The sequence below is a fragment of the Etheostoma cragini genome, chromosome 17, assembly GCF_013103735.1.
Source record: "Etheostoma cragini isolate CJK2018 chromosome 17, CSU_Ecrag_1.0, whole genome shotgun sequence".
In the NCBI taxonomy this organism is placed as follows: Eukaryota; Metazoa; Chordata; class Actinopteri; order Perciformes; family Percidae; genus Etheostoma; species Etheostoma cragini.
The window spans coordinates 13,842,519-13,857,181 of record NC_048423.1 but is presented as its reverse complement, the minus strand read 5'-3'; the positions used below and the strand labels follow the sequence as shown (position 1 = coordinate 13,857,181).

At 38.2% G+C, this 14,663-nt stretch overlaps 1 protein-coding gene across 1 annotated transcript in view; it reads left to right on the top strand.

The window, feature by feature from the left end:
- lmbrd1 (LMBR1 domain containing 1) overlaps positions 1–14,663 on the top strand; it is a 49,746-nt gene that overhangs the window by 16,383 nt on the left and 18,700 nt on the right. The window contains exons 5-8 of the mRNA XM_034898300.1: positions 51–118; positions 2,643–2,731; positions 7,526–7,599; positions 13,804–13,929. Coding sequence (XP_034754191.1) covers positions 51–118; positions 2,643–2,731; positions 7,526–7,599; positions 13,804–13,929 — 357 coding nt within the window. The remainder of the gene's footprint in view (positions 1–50; positions 119–2,642; positions 2,732–7,525; positions 7,600–13,803; positions 13,930–14,663) is intronic.

Sequence of the window (14,663 nt, the reverse complement as noted above, 5' to 3'; positions counted from 1 at the left end):
TTTCACGTCTTGGCTGTGATTGAGCAGTTTATTTTTTTCTTTTATTACAGCAAGTGAAAAACGCTCTGAAGTACACCGTTGGATTTGTCCTTGTCTGCGTGGTGCTCCTTTTAATTGGGTAAGTTGGAGACATGGGTGGCTTCTTCTGCATCAGTACACGATAGGTGGAGGAAAGTTTGGATATGTCATTGTGTAATGTTAATGAGAGGATGAATCCTCCAAACTGCAACAGTACCAATTGTCTGGCCGTGATTAGCCATTTAAAATAAACCTTAGAAGAAGAACTAGAGACCTGTCTTAATATAATTTGTGTTGTTGTCTATCTGATTCTAAAGTAGATTCCTTGCATTTTCTCTCTGTACAATGCACTTTTGGAGGGAATAGTGAGGCATTTCTGTAACAATGTATGTACAAATCTGCATTGATGCAACTTTTTAGCCCTGTCCCATTTATCGGCTTTTTTTTTTCACTGGTTGTGTTCAGTGCCACCTGCACTGCATAATAGAATTATTTGCAGCTGTGACAGCATGCCTGGAGTTCAATCTATACAATGCAATGTGCTCTCTCAACCATTAAATCGTGCATTGGACGAATGCCCCTGACCTAGACACCTGACTATACTTTATAACAGCTTAAAGTTTGGATTTTAGGACTTTTTTTATAGACAGAAGCAATTTAGCTCCTCTTTTACCTCATGAACTGGAACTGTTGCTGCTTTGTTCTGGCAATTGTTGCTTCGGTCCTTGGATTTTCAACAACATGATAGCTTTTATCCTGGCCTGCTTTTCTGATACAGCGAGACATAATGGCTGTGTTTGGTGACTTTTCAATCAATAGGTTCTTTCTTGAGGGCTTTTGTTTGTTCTCTTTATACCTTCCAAAGTGTTAAACTCCTTAAATGACGCCTGATATTTCACTGCTACTGGTTTCTTTTGCCTCTGCAAATCATTTTTCTTAACAAGTTATTTAGGCATATATCCAGCTTTTTAAGACTTAATTTTTAAGTTTGTCTAAATATTATTGATTATATTTTGACTAAAACCTTTACAAAAGTAGGGCTGGGCATATGAAGCAAAGAGGGTGTCTTTTGATTTGCTGATCTTGGTGAATGATTTTTGAACTTCAGGAAAAAAATCGGTATTGATTTATAGAGTACCATATTTATTTGCTCTCTGAGAAATTCTTACTTACTGTTGACCATTTCCCCATTTCAGCTTATAGATAAGAGATACTGGTAGTTTTAAGAAGTGCTTTTTCAGAAGGGACGACAAAATATGTTTTACATCTTCCCCCCACAACATTGAAGTACTGTTCATATACAATTCATATATTTATCTAAAACTTCTCTAGACATTAAAGGACACCTTAAAAAGTCTTCTGATCTTTCTAAGTGAGTGAAGGTGTTAAATGGCTAAATGTTATCAGGATTAGTGATTAATGTTATTAGGAGCTAGGGAACTTATTACAATAAACGAAACGTCTATCTCTTTAAGGAAACACAAGTCTAAAGTAGGCCCGCACGATCCAGGGAAAAATACCAATCAAATTTATTTGCTTAGAATTAATATCACGATTCTCTGCCACAATTTTTTGGACCATGACAAAGCAAAACAAATTGGCAGTACCATATTACTGGTTATTATAGTTTGGCATTTTTTAATAGTTTTTATTTTTATTTCGATTTGACTTTGGATTTTCAAATTCAGTTTAGTTTTAAGTAGTTTTTGAAGCAGGTTTGCGAGTTTATTTTTTATTTTTTGAAAATGCTTTGTTTTAATTTAGTTTTAGAAGACAGTCATTAACAGGTGTTTTGAACTTTGGTTCGAGTGGCGAACTTTTGGAAGTCCATCGACTCCCATGCAGTCCCAGTATTCCACATATTAACCCATGTTTCCTCCCGCTTTTGGTGTTCCTACGTATTTACTAACCAGCTATCTGGTCGCCAGTGAATGCACACCTGTAGGGTTCTCTGTCCTGTTGTCTCCGTCATGTTGCTATATCTATAGCACATTGCACATCACCACAAGCCTGTTTGATAAAGTCTGTTTAAAACTCTCAAAGAAAGTAGTAGCGTTTGTGATGCATTTGGCTCGTAAAATTAAAGAACAATTAAAGTCATAAAAAAAAAAGATGAATCGAGATTGTGATTTCATACCGATTAATCGTGGAGGCCTATTTCAAAGGTTGAAACATGATTAGTTGAAAGGTTATCGTATAACTTTATTGGGCACACATATCTACATTCAAGTGCTGACATGACTCATATTTGTAGTAGTAGTAATACACGTAAAAAAGTATTTTTAAAACAATGTGTATGTCACTGTTTCCCAACAGAACTAGCTACAGACTGTCTTTCTGACTGTATTTCTCTGCCTCTCTTGCCATCTTCTAGCAACAGCAATGCTACTGGTATATGTTCATTTGTTGTAGAATGATTAAAAAAAACATGGACAGTTTTTTTTGTTTTTCCTTTGAAACCTGTGTGTGGCTCGTAGAGAAAATTCACCAGTTGCTAAAACAATCACTGCCAGTGCGAAGTCTAAACTTAAGCATATTGTGCACTAGGCACAGTACCAGCGTAGAAGCAATATATTGGATTTTACCTCACTTCTGCTGCTAAATTATTGTTTAATTGTTTTCAGAGCCTTTGTTCCTCTTGAGGCCCCACCTGGTCAGAATTCTACCCAATGGGAGAAAGTACAGTACCTTTTTGAAGAGCTTGGGAGTAGTCGTAAGTATAGACTCTTCAGAAAATACTTGTATATTACTTTTATCATTGTTGTGTCCACGATTCCTTTATTTAATAAATTCATTCCACCCTTCAGTAGACATAGTCATTACTCGCTTAATGTCAAATCTCTTGCCCCTATCCATTTTACCACTGTAAAATTACCTACTTCTTTCTGTTATATTCTTTATACTATTCCACTACTATCCACCCACATTGATCGGTGTAAAGTCTAATAGTGTGTTTAGACAGAATGGGGTGCAAATTAGATGGGGTGCAATTGCAGACAAAACACAACACAAAAGTTGTCTCAAGTACTTATGGAGTAATGCAGGTTAGCCTGTTTAAAAAGAATGCAATGTTCCATAGGGTTGATTGTGAGGGAAATATTATTTCCATTTTGCTCATGTCTATAAGCTATAAAACCTAGGTGCTGAATCATAAGTAGGGCAGATTTGTTTTACGCATACATAAACAAAACAGAATGCTACACAGTTGATGGTCCAAATACAATAATTGGCGTAACACATATTTTGAATGTGTGGTGATTTTAATTGCATAAATAACTTTGTAAAGGGATGTACAAAGTCAAATTTTCTCTTTGTAAATCATTCATTTGTCTATACTTGTAAATACATGTAAGATACTAACAAACCTGTCACTTTCCCAGCAAGTCCACGGGATATATTTGAAAAACGATGACTTTATAGCCTCGATATTTTTGTACAATAGGAAATTTGCTAGTCATAATTCTTGATAAAAAATTATTTGACTGTGTGATCCCCCCACTGTGAAGACAGCCTCCTTGAGCCTCTTCACTTGTTGAACGGCGCTTTGCCAAATGTGCACTCCTAACAATACTTTGGCCTTTTGCCATCTGGGGATCAAGGAGGAAGTTGAACCATCTGCCTCTCTTCACAGTAGTAGACCCCTACATGCTCTCCCTAACCTTCCTCCCTTGGCACAGGGGGAAATTGCTCGGCTGCTGAGGAGGGAATGTTAGGATCATCTCTTTTCTAATTCCTCATCTCTTCCCTCTCCAGATGGGAGGTTAATTGACTAAAGGAAAGGCCCTTTTGACACAACCCTGCTGACTGCTTTACAACAACTGTTCATTAAGGCCACTACATTGTTAATGGACCCAGCATTACATATATAAAGGGGAGCTATGCAGTTAGCTTAATTTACCTTAACTGAACAGCTTTGGGTTCATTTGAATTGTGGCCGTCTCGCTTCCCCCTAACGCCTGTGAACGGAAAAACCACCCTTGCAACTTTGGGCCTCCGGGCCGCCAGCCTCAGCGTCAGGATGTATCGCGTGATATCAGGTCTTACGATGTAACAAATTGCTTCACAACATTGCACACATACGGCCATTCAGGAACCGCCAAGCTATAAGAACAAGGTAACAATGGAGTTTTTTTACATCACACTAGCGTCATAGCTTAGCCGGCAAAAAAGAAAGCTAGGAAATCATTGTCGGACGAACAGAGAAAGAGGAAACGGTAGCCTGACCGAGCGAGGAGTCAGACTCAAGTAAACATCGGACTTGCCAGATATCTATTCTGAAGCAGTATGGGGAAATCTATAGAGAAACCTGCGAGCAAAAAGCAAGTAAACAGCAAGAAGTTGCCCTGCATAGCGCTCCTTTTTCTTTTTAAGATTATTTTTGTGGCATTTTCGGCCTTTATTTTAACAGGACAGCTGAAGACATGAAAGGGAAGCGAGAGGGGGGGGAATGACATGCAGCAAAGGGCCGCAGGTCATAGTCAAACCCAGGTCTGCTAGTTTGAGAAGTACACCTCTATATATGGACGCCCGCTCTACCAGCTGAGCTATCCAGACGCTCATAGCACCCTCTTTAACAGTGTTTCAATGATGCCGAAATAATCCAGATCAGTTACTATTGTATTCAAGTCTGGACAGCACAATCTTGTACTTCTGGACATGCCTCAATATGGGGTAGAGTGTGTGGTAGTCCTACTCCAACTAAAATTACTTAGGCAAGAAACACTGCTTATCCTCAATATTTTTATATACTATACATGTGTGAAAGCATACCTAAACCATAGCAGTTATTTCAAACAGTGTGTTTTACTGTTTCTATAGTTTACAATAGAGAAAAAAAAGCATTATGAAATTATTCTGTTTTCCTGTAGGAGAATGGCTGTGTTTATTAAAGTGGTAAGAAAGTATACATGAATAAATAGAACAAGAAAAGAGAAAAATAATACATGTTAAAATATCAAACAAGTGTGTTTGCTTGTTGTAGCGTATGTCCACTTGTCTCGTCAACGTCAATGCCTGAAGGATATTGGCCTTCCTGCATTTAATTGTATTAAATCAATCTCCACTTTGTTGCTCTCTCTATTTATATTTTATGTACTGGCAGTGTGGCTACATGTCATAATGTAACCTTGACTATAGCTATCTCTGTTTTTATGGTTCCACACACCAGATAGCATGTTTTGCTTACAGAGTTTTAAAATAGCATGGGTAATAATCCAGGGTAAATGCATTTGATGCTGATTTCATTCATGGTGAGGGAGTTGACGTGATGATCTCAAGTCTCCCTCAGGTTGTCCCTCAAATGTGGAATTAAAGCTACAACAAACCCCAAATATATTCTGAAACACAAACTCTAATATAACCCCATTTCCCATATTATATGAGTTTTTCAGCTTAACCCAAACAGGGAAAAAAACAAGAGCTATGGTTGTGTCTGATAATTTGAGCAACTTTGCTATAGGCCTCTACATGCTGCTGTTTGGCAGTATGTAGTTATTGTTGCAGTCATACATTATACTATATCCCATTCCTTGAGCATAGGCATCCTATTCAATTGTAATGATTCTGTCGATCCACAGAAGTAAAGGGCCCTGACTAAGGAGCTCCTTAATAAACACCTCTCTGTACAAGTCTCATGCATGCACAAAGCCTGAAAGGCTATATGCAGGGTGAGATAAGAGCTACCTAATTCCATTGCTGTTGGAATCGAAACTGTACAGATGTGGAAGCACTGCCGATAACAGACAATATTCCTTCTGTTTAATCCCCGGAAAATCTGCTCAAGAAACCAAGGAGACTGGCAGGAAACATCTATCCTTTGCTTTGTGTGGAGTTCATGGACTGAATGTTCTTGATGCAGAACATGGAGCTATTGTCTATTTTACCAAGCTCACCACTAAACAATGGCACCAAAATCGCAATGAAACACTCGGGGAATAGGAAACATGTATTCAAATGTTAATGTTCAGCCCAGCTGTCAGACTTCAAAGTTTTCCTTTTTGCATACAATACAATAGGGAGCAGGCATATAATTTATCTCTCATTTTCCACCTCTTTGTCCTGCTGCTTGTGAAATGCCTCTAAAAGAAAGTGATAAATGTTATAAACAGCACAAATTACACATGCCCTGAATACTGACTTACTACTTGCAAACAAATGCTACTGTCAAGGAGAAAGGCGAGCAGAGAGCCACCTATCCCTGTGCTGACAGGTGGGCTGGGCACTGAAGTTGCTGCTGAGAAGATGCGGAATATCTCTAAAGGGACAACTGTGTAGCTTTTTACGTGGAAGCCTATAACAGGTGGGATCTTGACAGGGGATAGAGGCAATCAGTCTCTCCATCAATCCCTGTCTTCTAACTCCAGCTCTGACAGCTGGTGTGACACCTACTGTTGCCCTTGCCTGATGGGTGGTCCCCTTTCTGCCTCAATCAAAGGTGACACAAATCAACTCAACCTACATACACTGAAAGGTCCAGCTGTTTGAAAACTGTCCGTGATCAATGTATAAAATGACAGCAAAAAATGGTGGTGATGTGTCTCTAGAGGAAGACTTGCTAGTGTGCATTCATTAAAGGCAGATATAAAATCCAGGAGTACCACATACCAGCAGGAGGCCTTGTCCTTGTAAACGCTGGATCCTACGTTTTTCATAATACCTTCAAGATCCTCCTTACCTGGTTAATTCCCACTTATTTTTGATAAACGAAAATGTGTATTCTCCACAACCAAGCTGGTATAGTCCTTATAATATCGCCGTCACATCATTAAGGCCTTCTCCTCAGACTTGACAGAGCTTCTCCAGGGCCATAGACTGTTCCCAGGGTGAATAGTAAATATTATTTTATGCTTTTACTGGGTGAAAAGATTCACTTTTTCTGAATATCCATCTACCTTCACTATAATTGCTATTGAGAGAGTTGTGCATCAAAGTCCATTTATCACACCCACTGAATAGGGTGATTGTTTCTGATCCAAAATGTTAGCCAGTAGCTAACATTAGCACATTAGCTATTTTTTGCAGCTGCTGTTCCTGTCTGTGTACCTTTCCTGTACCAGCTTCAGTTTTGTAACAGCAGGTTTGGCTCTGTGCATTACAGCGATTTGTGCCTCAACCACAAAAACACAGCACTCGTGTTCCTTTTGAATTATGTGCAGTGCACAGTGGGGGATTTAGAGCAAACTAGATTGCGTCAAATAGTCTTCATGAATTTCTCCCCTTGGAATTTCTACAGCAGTGCTGCACTGACATTTTGAAAGCATCTTTAGAATATTCAAATACAAATGTAGCTGCAGTGTTACTCAGTTCATACAGTCATTGCAATAGGGTTTGAATGCTGGAAACGTTTCATTTGTCAGTGTGAGTTTGACAGCTGACAAACAACAACAAACAGCTGATTGAAATACCGTCAAAGCGCAATCAAGAAAGTAGGCTCATGATAGTTGAACTAGTGGTTCCTACAGAGGTCACGGTCAGATCTCTAATGATTTTCCTGTCCTTTCACCTGCAGATGGTCTACCTGCTCTGTCTTTCTCCATCAGCACCTTGACCTTGATTGGCATGTTGGCAGTGATCACTTACACGGTGAGTTGGGACCTGAGACAAGTGGTTGATGTTTTTCCATCTGGCATTTTATCTGCACCATAATCAAGGCAAATTATTCAATGTAGCGATTTCCTAATCTTACCAGCCCTGTAGATTAATAGGACCGCTGCCTATTAAGTTATTTGACATATAAATTGTTTTGAAGTGTGAAGAAAGGCTACATTGAATAATTTTCCTTGTATTAGCTTACACAACATGATTTTTCACCGGATGTGCCATGGTCAATAATGCATCTTTTTTTTTAAAATATTTAAGCCGCAGCGCAGTTTCTTAAAGATTTTTTTCTACAAATGGACCACAATATTTTTGGTTGAGATGTACCTGGTGATGAAGTCGTCTTTCAGTATTAGTAATGCCTCGTGATTTCAAAACTCCGGCATTCAATTGCTCAAATTACTCAGACTGCTTTCTTTCACCTGAGCACCCGAGACTTTTGCATGATGTACATGTGTACCCTTCACTGGCCGATCAACCACTTATCAGCTGTCTAGTTTATGCAGATCTACCTCAATGCCCATTAATATATGCCTGTATTTTGAGTCCCTCAGTATTCTGCGGTATTTCATTTTTTCCCTATATCAGAAAAATCTACTGTGCTTCAACACTTCTTAATGCCGTCCATTTTTCATAGCCCTTATCCTGGTAACTAGACTGTGAATATTCCCTCGAGGTGGTGGCACTAGTGTCAGGGTGGGAGTAACACAGAATAGAATCTACTGGGGAAAATACAGAAAGTACCCGGGTATCAACTCAGAGAGCAAGAGTAAAAGTGACAGCCAACCCCAATCTATCCAATTTCTGTTGAGCTCAAAAAGTCCTATTTGACAAATCACACAACAATTGAATGTGGGGCTCTTAATGAATAAAACACAATCCAGTCAAGCAAGTTGTAGACCCAATCTCGCTTAAGGACATATTTAATCCATTTCAGCTGGGATTGTATCCACTGTTCTCTCACTTTGCTTCTTACATTCTTCTTAAGAGTGGATAAATACCTAAAACCTTTTTAGGATGGAAGTGTGCACTGACCCCATGTTGATTTTGACTCTGAATGCCCTGTGGAAATCAAAACTCCCAGTGTGTCTTTGTTTTTGATGTTTCTTGTTTTGATGAAGTCAATCAAAGAAATCAGGCCCTTGGGGGACAACAGCAGCAGCCTCTCCCTCTTTTATTCTCACAGACATAAATGTAGAAGCACCTTTTTTTCTCTTACTTTTTATCCTTTCATCTACTTAATTTGCTCTGTCCTCTGTCTTCAAGCAGAAAAACTCTTCTTGGTGGCAACCTACCCATATTTGCAAAGAGCTGTGGTGATTTATCGTTCTTTACTATGTGTTACTATTAGGCCTAATTAACTAATGGAATCAAAATGACAGGCTCCATAAGCAGGAATGTTGTCCATGCCTCCTGTGGTAATTTATCACTACTCTTTGTGCAGAACTAGCCAGCTACCCTTAATGCAAGCACCTCTTTGATGTAAACAGTATATAGCAATGCAGCTTTGTGCACTTAAAATTAATAAAAAGTGAACCAATGTATTGCTTTTACTTCTTTGTGTGCACAACAGAAAGTTGTGCACACACATTTATATTAAACAGAGACCACCTTATAAACAAATATTGTCTTCCAGGTTGACAAGGTTTGGTATCTTTCTGCTGAAAGCAAAGGCTTTTAACATCTTAAATGCAAAAATGTTTCTCATTGTCAGTAAATTAAACACCAATGATAAATGTAGATTGTGACATTACTGTCCAGTACATCAAAAAGAGCTTACCCTCATACTATACCTTAAATCTTTTTTTGTAATCACTGCATTGATAAGGAATGGAAGTGTATGTATGCATCTATATTGAAAGTGTATATGTCCTTTGTTTTAGTTTTTTTATGTATAATTTACTTTCCTGCTTTCTTGTCTTGTTAATTCTTTTCCTTGACAATCTTTTATGAGGGGGGGGGGGGGGTCCCTACCCTTTAGTTAAAACCAATGAATTAATTAATTATTGAATTCATTCATTCATAAAGGGACAATTCCGCTTCCAACTTGTAGGGGGACCGAAGCGGGAAAAGTTCTCAAGTGTTGCTTTAATACTTAAACAGTCAGTTTTTGATTGTGAGAATTGTATTCAATAAAGCAAATCTCCAACTATATTAAATTTCTTTCTTATTCCCTGGAATGTTTGCACATGCATTTTCCTTCTAGATTATCTCCCGCTTTGTTTGATTGTACCGAGCAGACCAATCAGGCCATCTTGAAACTCGTGCATCATGTGAATTCCTTTGACTTCATTTAAAATCTAAGCTGGCATATTGATTTATGACTCTCATGGCTCTTTCTCATGTGGACCTACCTTTCTCTTGCTCTTAAAGTACCAGCCATAAGATGCTGATGCGGAAGTAAAGTTGAGAAGATTATCGTCTGTTGATCTAATCACAGGGCCTGAGATTGACCTGGAAGATGGGGTCTCTGAGTGAATCAGAGAGGAATCACTTGTACTTACTTTAAGCTTTTCCAATCCTTTGATGCTTCTTTCATTTCTTTTTTTATATTTACAATGGATCTATATAATTTATATTTCTTAACCACTTTTTAACTGAAGTTTAGAATTGTAATTAGATTTTTAATAACATGATAACAGACCAAAATTGTGTTCAATTGTGTCAAAATTCCGTGTCTGTTCTCAGGTTAAAGGGCCTTCTGCAGAAACTGTCTGTATGGCGAATTTCCACTATTAAAGGCCTCAGAGCATGATCCCTGCCAAAAAAACACTTGAGTTACACATTGCTATTCTCAACGCGCTTAAATTTAAGTTCATGTAAGATTCTTGAACACAGGTGCATTAGGGTGCGAATGATGCACCCTTTAAAAAAAAAAAATCACATATTAGCATCTGAAATTAGAATTAATTACACTAATTAAAGGATGAGGGAACAGGTCGAATTTGATACAATGTCTTTAGAAATCCAAAGAAGTCTACTGGTTGGAGGTGGCATGGAAAGCCTTTTCATAACTGGGTTGCTATTTTGATTTAGTTTTGTTGAAAACAGGGTAAAATTGCTATTCATTGAAAAGAGTTTTAAATGTTTCATTCACACACAACCTCAGGCAAAAACACGTACTTTATATTGAAATACTATTTAGACCTCTACTGGGCCCATATGAAAAACGTTTTAAGCATGAAAAGTAATATTGTTGGGGTCAACCTAGGGCAAGTGATTAACTGGCTGAATGTGTGTGCTGCTCTGCTCTCTTCATTGGCTGCTGTCATATCAGAATATTCCTTATTTTTATTACTAAATTTACTACACTCTAAACTATCTATTATCTTTAAACTTTATAACAGCAATTAAAGGTCTGCAAGATCCAGCGGGCCCTGGACATTAATGCTGAAGAGTTTTGTTAGGCAGCTGTTGGAAGGAAAGGAAAACACAAGTTGATACAACATGATATCATGATTGATCTGATCTGGTCTGCATTAAAAATAGTTTCACCAATCAGAAGTCAGAGCTTTCCTTAAACCCATTATATCTATTGCATCATCTAATCACTGTCCGTGAACGGGCAGATATACAGTATGGATTTTAACTACCGAGAAAGAGATCAGTCTGTGGAGGGCCTGTTCAGATGTGAACACTAAATATCACGGCTTATTTTTTAGAATATAGAATACAATGTATGTTTTATTCCATGGACATGCAATGTGTATATAGCACCCCAATGTGTACAGAAGACTAGTAAAGACTGACTAAGCTTTGCCTGCATCACTGGGTTCTATTTTGTAATTTGCCTAAACTATTTAAATGCAACTGTTTTAACATTGAGTGGCCCCTTTATCATACCACTTTGTCAGTTCTGACCTCCATTATAATAGCTGAAGGCCTTCAGAACCCCTTTACTGGATGTAAATAAGGTAAAATACCTGACCAACTGAGTCACCTTTTTATTCGAAATGGTCCTTATCACTTAGGTGGGACTCTCTTTCAAAAAGATAAATATATGATTTTCATGCAGAGGTAGAAAGAACATAATTGACACAATAAAAGCAAACAAAAATGAGCAACCAACCAAATTACAACCCAACATATTATTAAAAAAACAGCTGATGTCTCGCTGTGGAATACTTTTTTTGTGTCATTGGATTACGTCACAAAACGTATCTTTTTTCTTCATTTTATGGTGATTGTGCTTTGTTTCTGTGTTTGGAGAGGCATATCAACAGCAGGTCGAACACTGGTTGTTCACTGTTACATTTTAGACATGAGACAGGCATGCTGCAGTTGGATTTCATGAATTTTTAAATTGTTACAATTTAATTAAAAATCTGCTTTAAAAATAAACAAATATGCTTATTTAGCATGTTTGTTTTGTCTATATGTGCTCATACTGTGTTCCCCAAGTTGTAGGCCAGATTTAAGCTGCTACAATAAGTTTTCTTTTTATTTCTTTGCCCCCCCCTGGCTCAAATGTCAAACTCCATCTATGCAACAAATGTTGTCCAAATAACTTATACAATACCTTGTGATTGACACCCCTATAAATTAATGGAACTATCTAAATGCCAATGTATACATGACATAGTACTAATTACCTATGTTATACTAGAATGACCTCTTCATCAAAAGGTATTGAGGATGAAGGAGAGGGGGCTTCTCTGACTCCCCCCTCCTCTTTTATTAGGCTCTACCATCACAAGCAGAAAAAGCAACAAAGAGGAGGCTTGTGTAGGAGACCCATGTCCACTTCTCTCTGAATGATTTCAGCCAGTAATCCCCCTCAACCAACACACACATAGAGTCACACACACTCCCATCCACCCTGCTCCAAGCTATTTCTGGTAATTATTGTCCACAGTTGGTTTTTAAAATAACCTTAATGAGTATGCATGAACTAAAAATGTGCACTTAACCAGAGGGACATCTGTGTTTTTTTCTTCTTTTATATTTTACCATGTAGTTGCACATTTGAGGGGAACGGAAGTGTTTCTCTTGGGATCTGGGACAGGTTTTCCTTTTATGAGTGTGTTTGATATTCGGGACATGCTCCGGCCTTAAGAGCTCCATGATTCATTGCAGGAGGCGACATTTGCCCGTAGCAGAGATCCACAGCAGAGACTAATAATAGTCTAGCCTGACTTAGTATCCCATGCGACTTTCTGAATGCTACCTAACACTCAGAAACTAGTAGAAGTTGATTTAGAAAAACATAGGCTCTGACGTTTTACCCACTTGAAAAATAGAATAAAGACGACAAGGCTAGAACTGTCTTGAAGATACACAGAAGGCCCCTTTGTTTTATTATAAACCCATAAATTGGCACTTCTTCAAGTTGGTTAAAGCGAGACTGCACAGGGAGAGCAAGAAAGCATCGGCCTGTCGCTGTTATTTTCATTTGTATTAGTTGGTTAGTTTCCTGATATTAGAGATGTCCCCTCATTTTTATTTAATGTTCAAACATCCCTTCAGGTGATTGAACACTGAACTAATGTCTGTGGATTTCTGCACATAATATCTCTCTGTTTCTCTTTGCTGTCACTGTATGTATCCAAATGTGAATGTCTGGCTATCTTTGTTTATTATTTATGGATTGTATGCACCTCTAAAAGTTTGTGTATTGCTTTTTTACTTCATGTCATTCAGCATTCATGAGAACTTGATGACTCCTCCTTTAACCCAGATTGTTCTCCACAAAATCTGCTTATAAAAAATGTATCACATCCTGGATAGAGGATAGTGTTGTCACATGGGGGCACTGTTAAGCTATGAATTGCATCACGGTGATATAAGGCAGTGATATCCACACAAAATGGTTGCAGCAAATTCACCAACAAACCTCAGCACAATTATAGATTCCACCATTTAAATATTTTCCCTGTACCAAAAATGGAATAATCTGGAAGCCCAAAAACTATATGAAGGCTGTGTGTGTTTTCTTACACATTCGACTGTTGTCGTGTTAAACATTGTCATGGGTTTGTTATCAGGTGTTTGTGTGTGTGTGTGTGTGTGTGTGTGTGTGTGCTTGCACGTGCGTGGGGGGGAGGAATGAGACGCCCGCACTCTGCTAATTCTCCCTTACATTTTATTGTGATGCAATGTTTCAGCCCAGCCGGGTCTTCCTCAGACACGTGCTATTCCTCTTTGACAATAATGTGTGAATAAAATAGAACTTCTGCACTTGTCTTTCAGGCATACGGTATGTCTGTACTGCCTTTGAACCTGATTAAAGGCACGCGGAGTGTGGCCTATGAACGCCTGGAGAACACAGAGGACATTGATGATGTTGAGCATCAAATAGAAAAGCTGAAAACTAAGGTTTGTCCGACTAAATGACCCAACGCACTGACACAATATGTGACATAAACACTATAGTCCAAATGATCTGCAAGTCATGCAATAACGTTACGGAACAAAACCTAGAACAGATTCAAAAACAACGGATAAAACCCATAAAAATATTTGAACACTTACTGTTTCTTTTGCGTTTATTGTGTAATGACTGTATAGTCATGCAAGCATTGAAGGTTACACATGCGTAGCCTCCAGCTGATCAGTCCCTCCCCCTTATCTTTCTGCCCTGCCCCTCTGTCTTTGCATGTAATTATGGATGGTTAGCATTGTGCTTATTACCAACCCCTCAAATGCAGAGATTACAAACAGGGAAACACAATAGGACCTCTATAAGTTGCTGTTAGTTGCCACTGGCAACGAGAAATTTAACACGAAAGACCAATGTATTTCTCATTCCTCTATGTATTTAGTGAACAGGTATTACTGTATTAAAGATGGCATAGTAGATAAAAAGAAAAATCTAACTGCAAAATCAACCACACACAAAATAATACTTGAGTGTCAATAGTATGAATGCTAGTATGATACTTAATCATATAATGGATAAAAGATTTAGGATAAATATGGTCTAAAAGATTTAGGATAAATATACCTAAATCTTTTAGACCAGTTATTAAGTGCTTCATATACACTCACCGGCCACTTTATTAGGTACCCCATGCTAGTAACGGGTTGGACCCCCTTTTGCCTTCAGAACT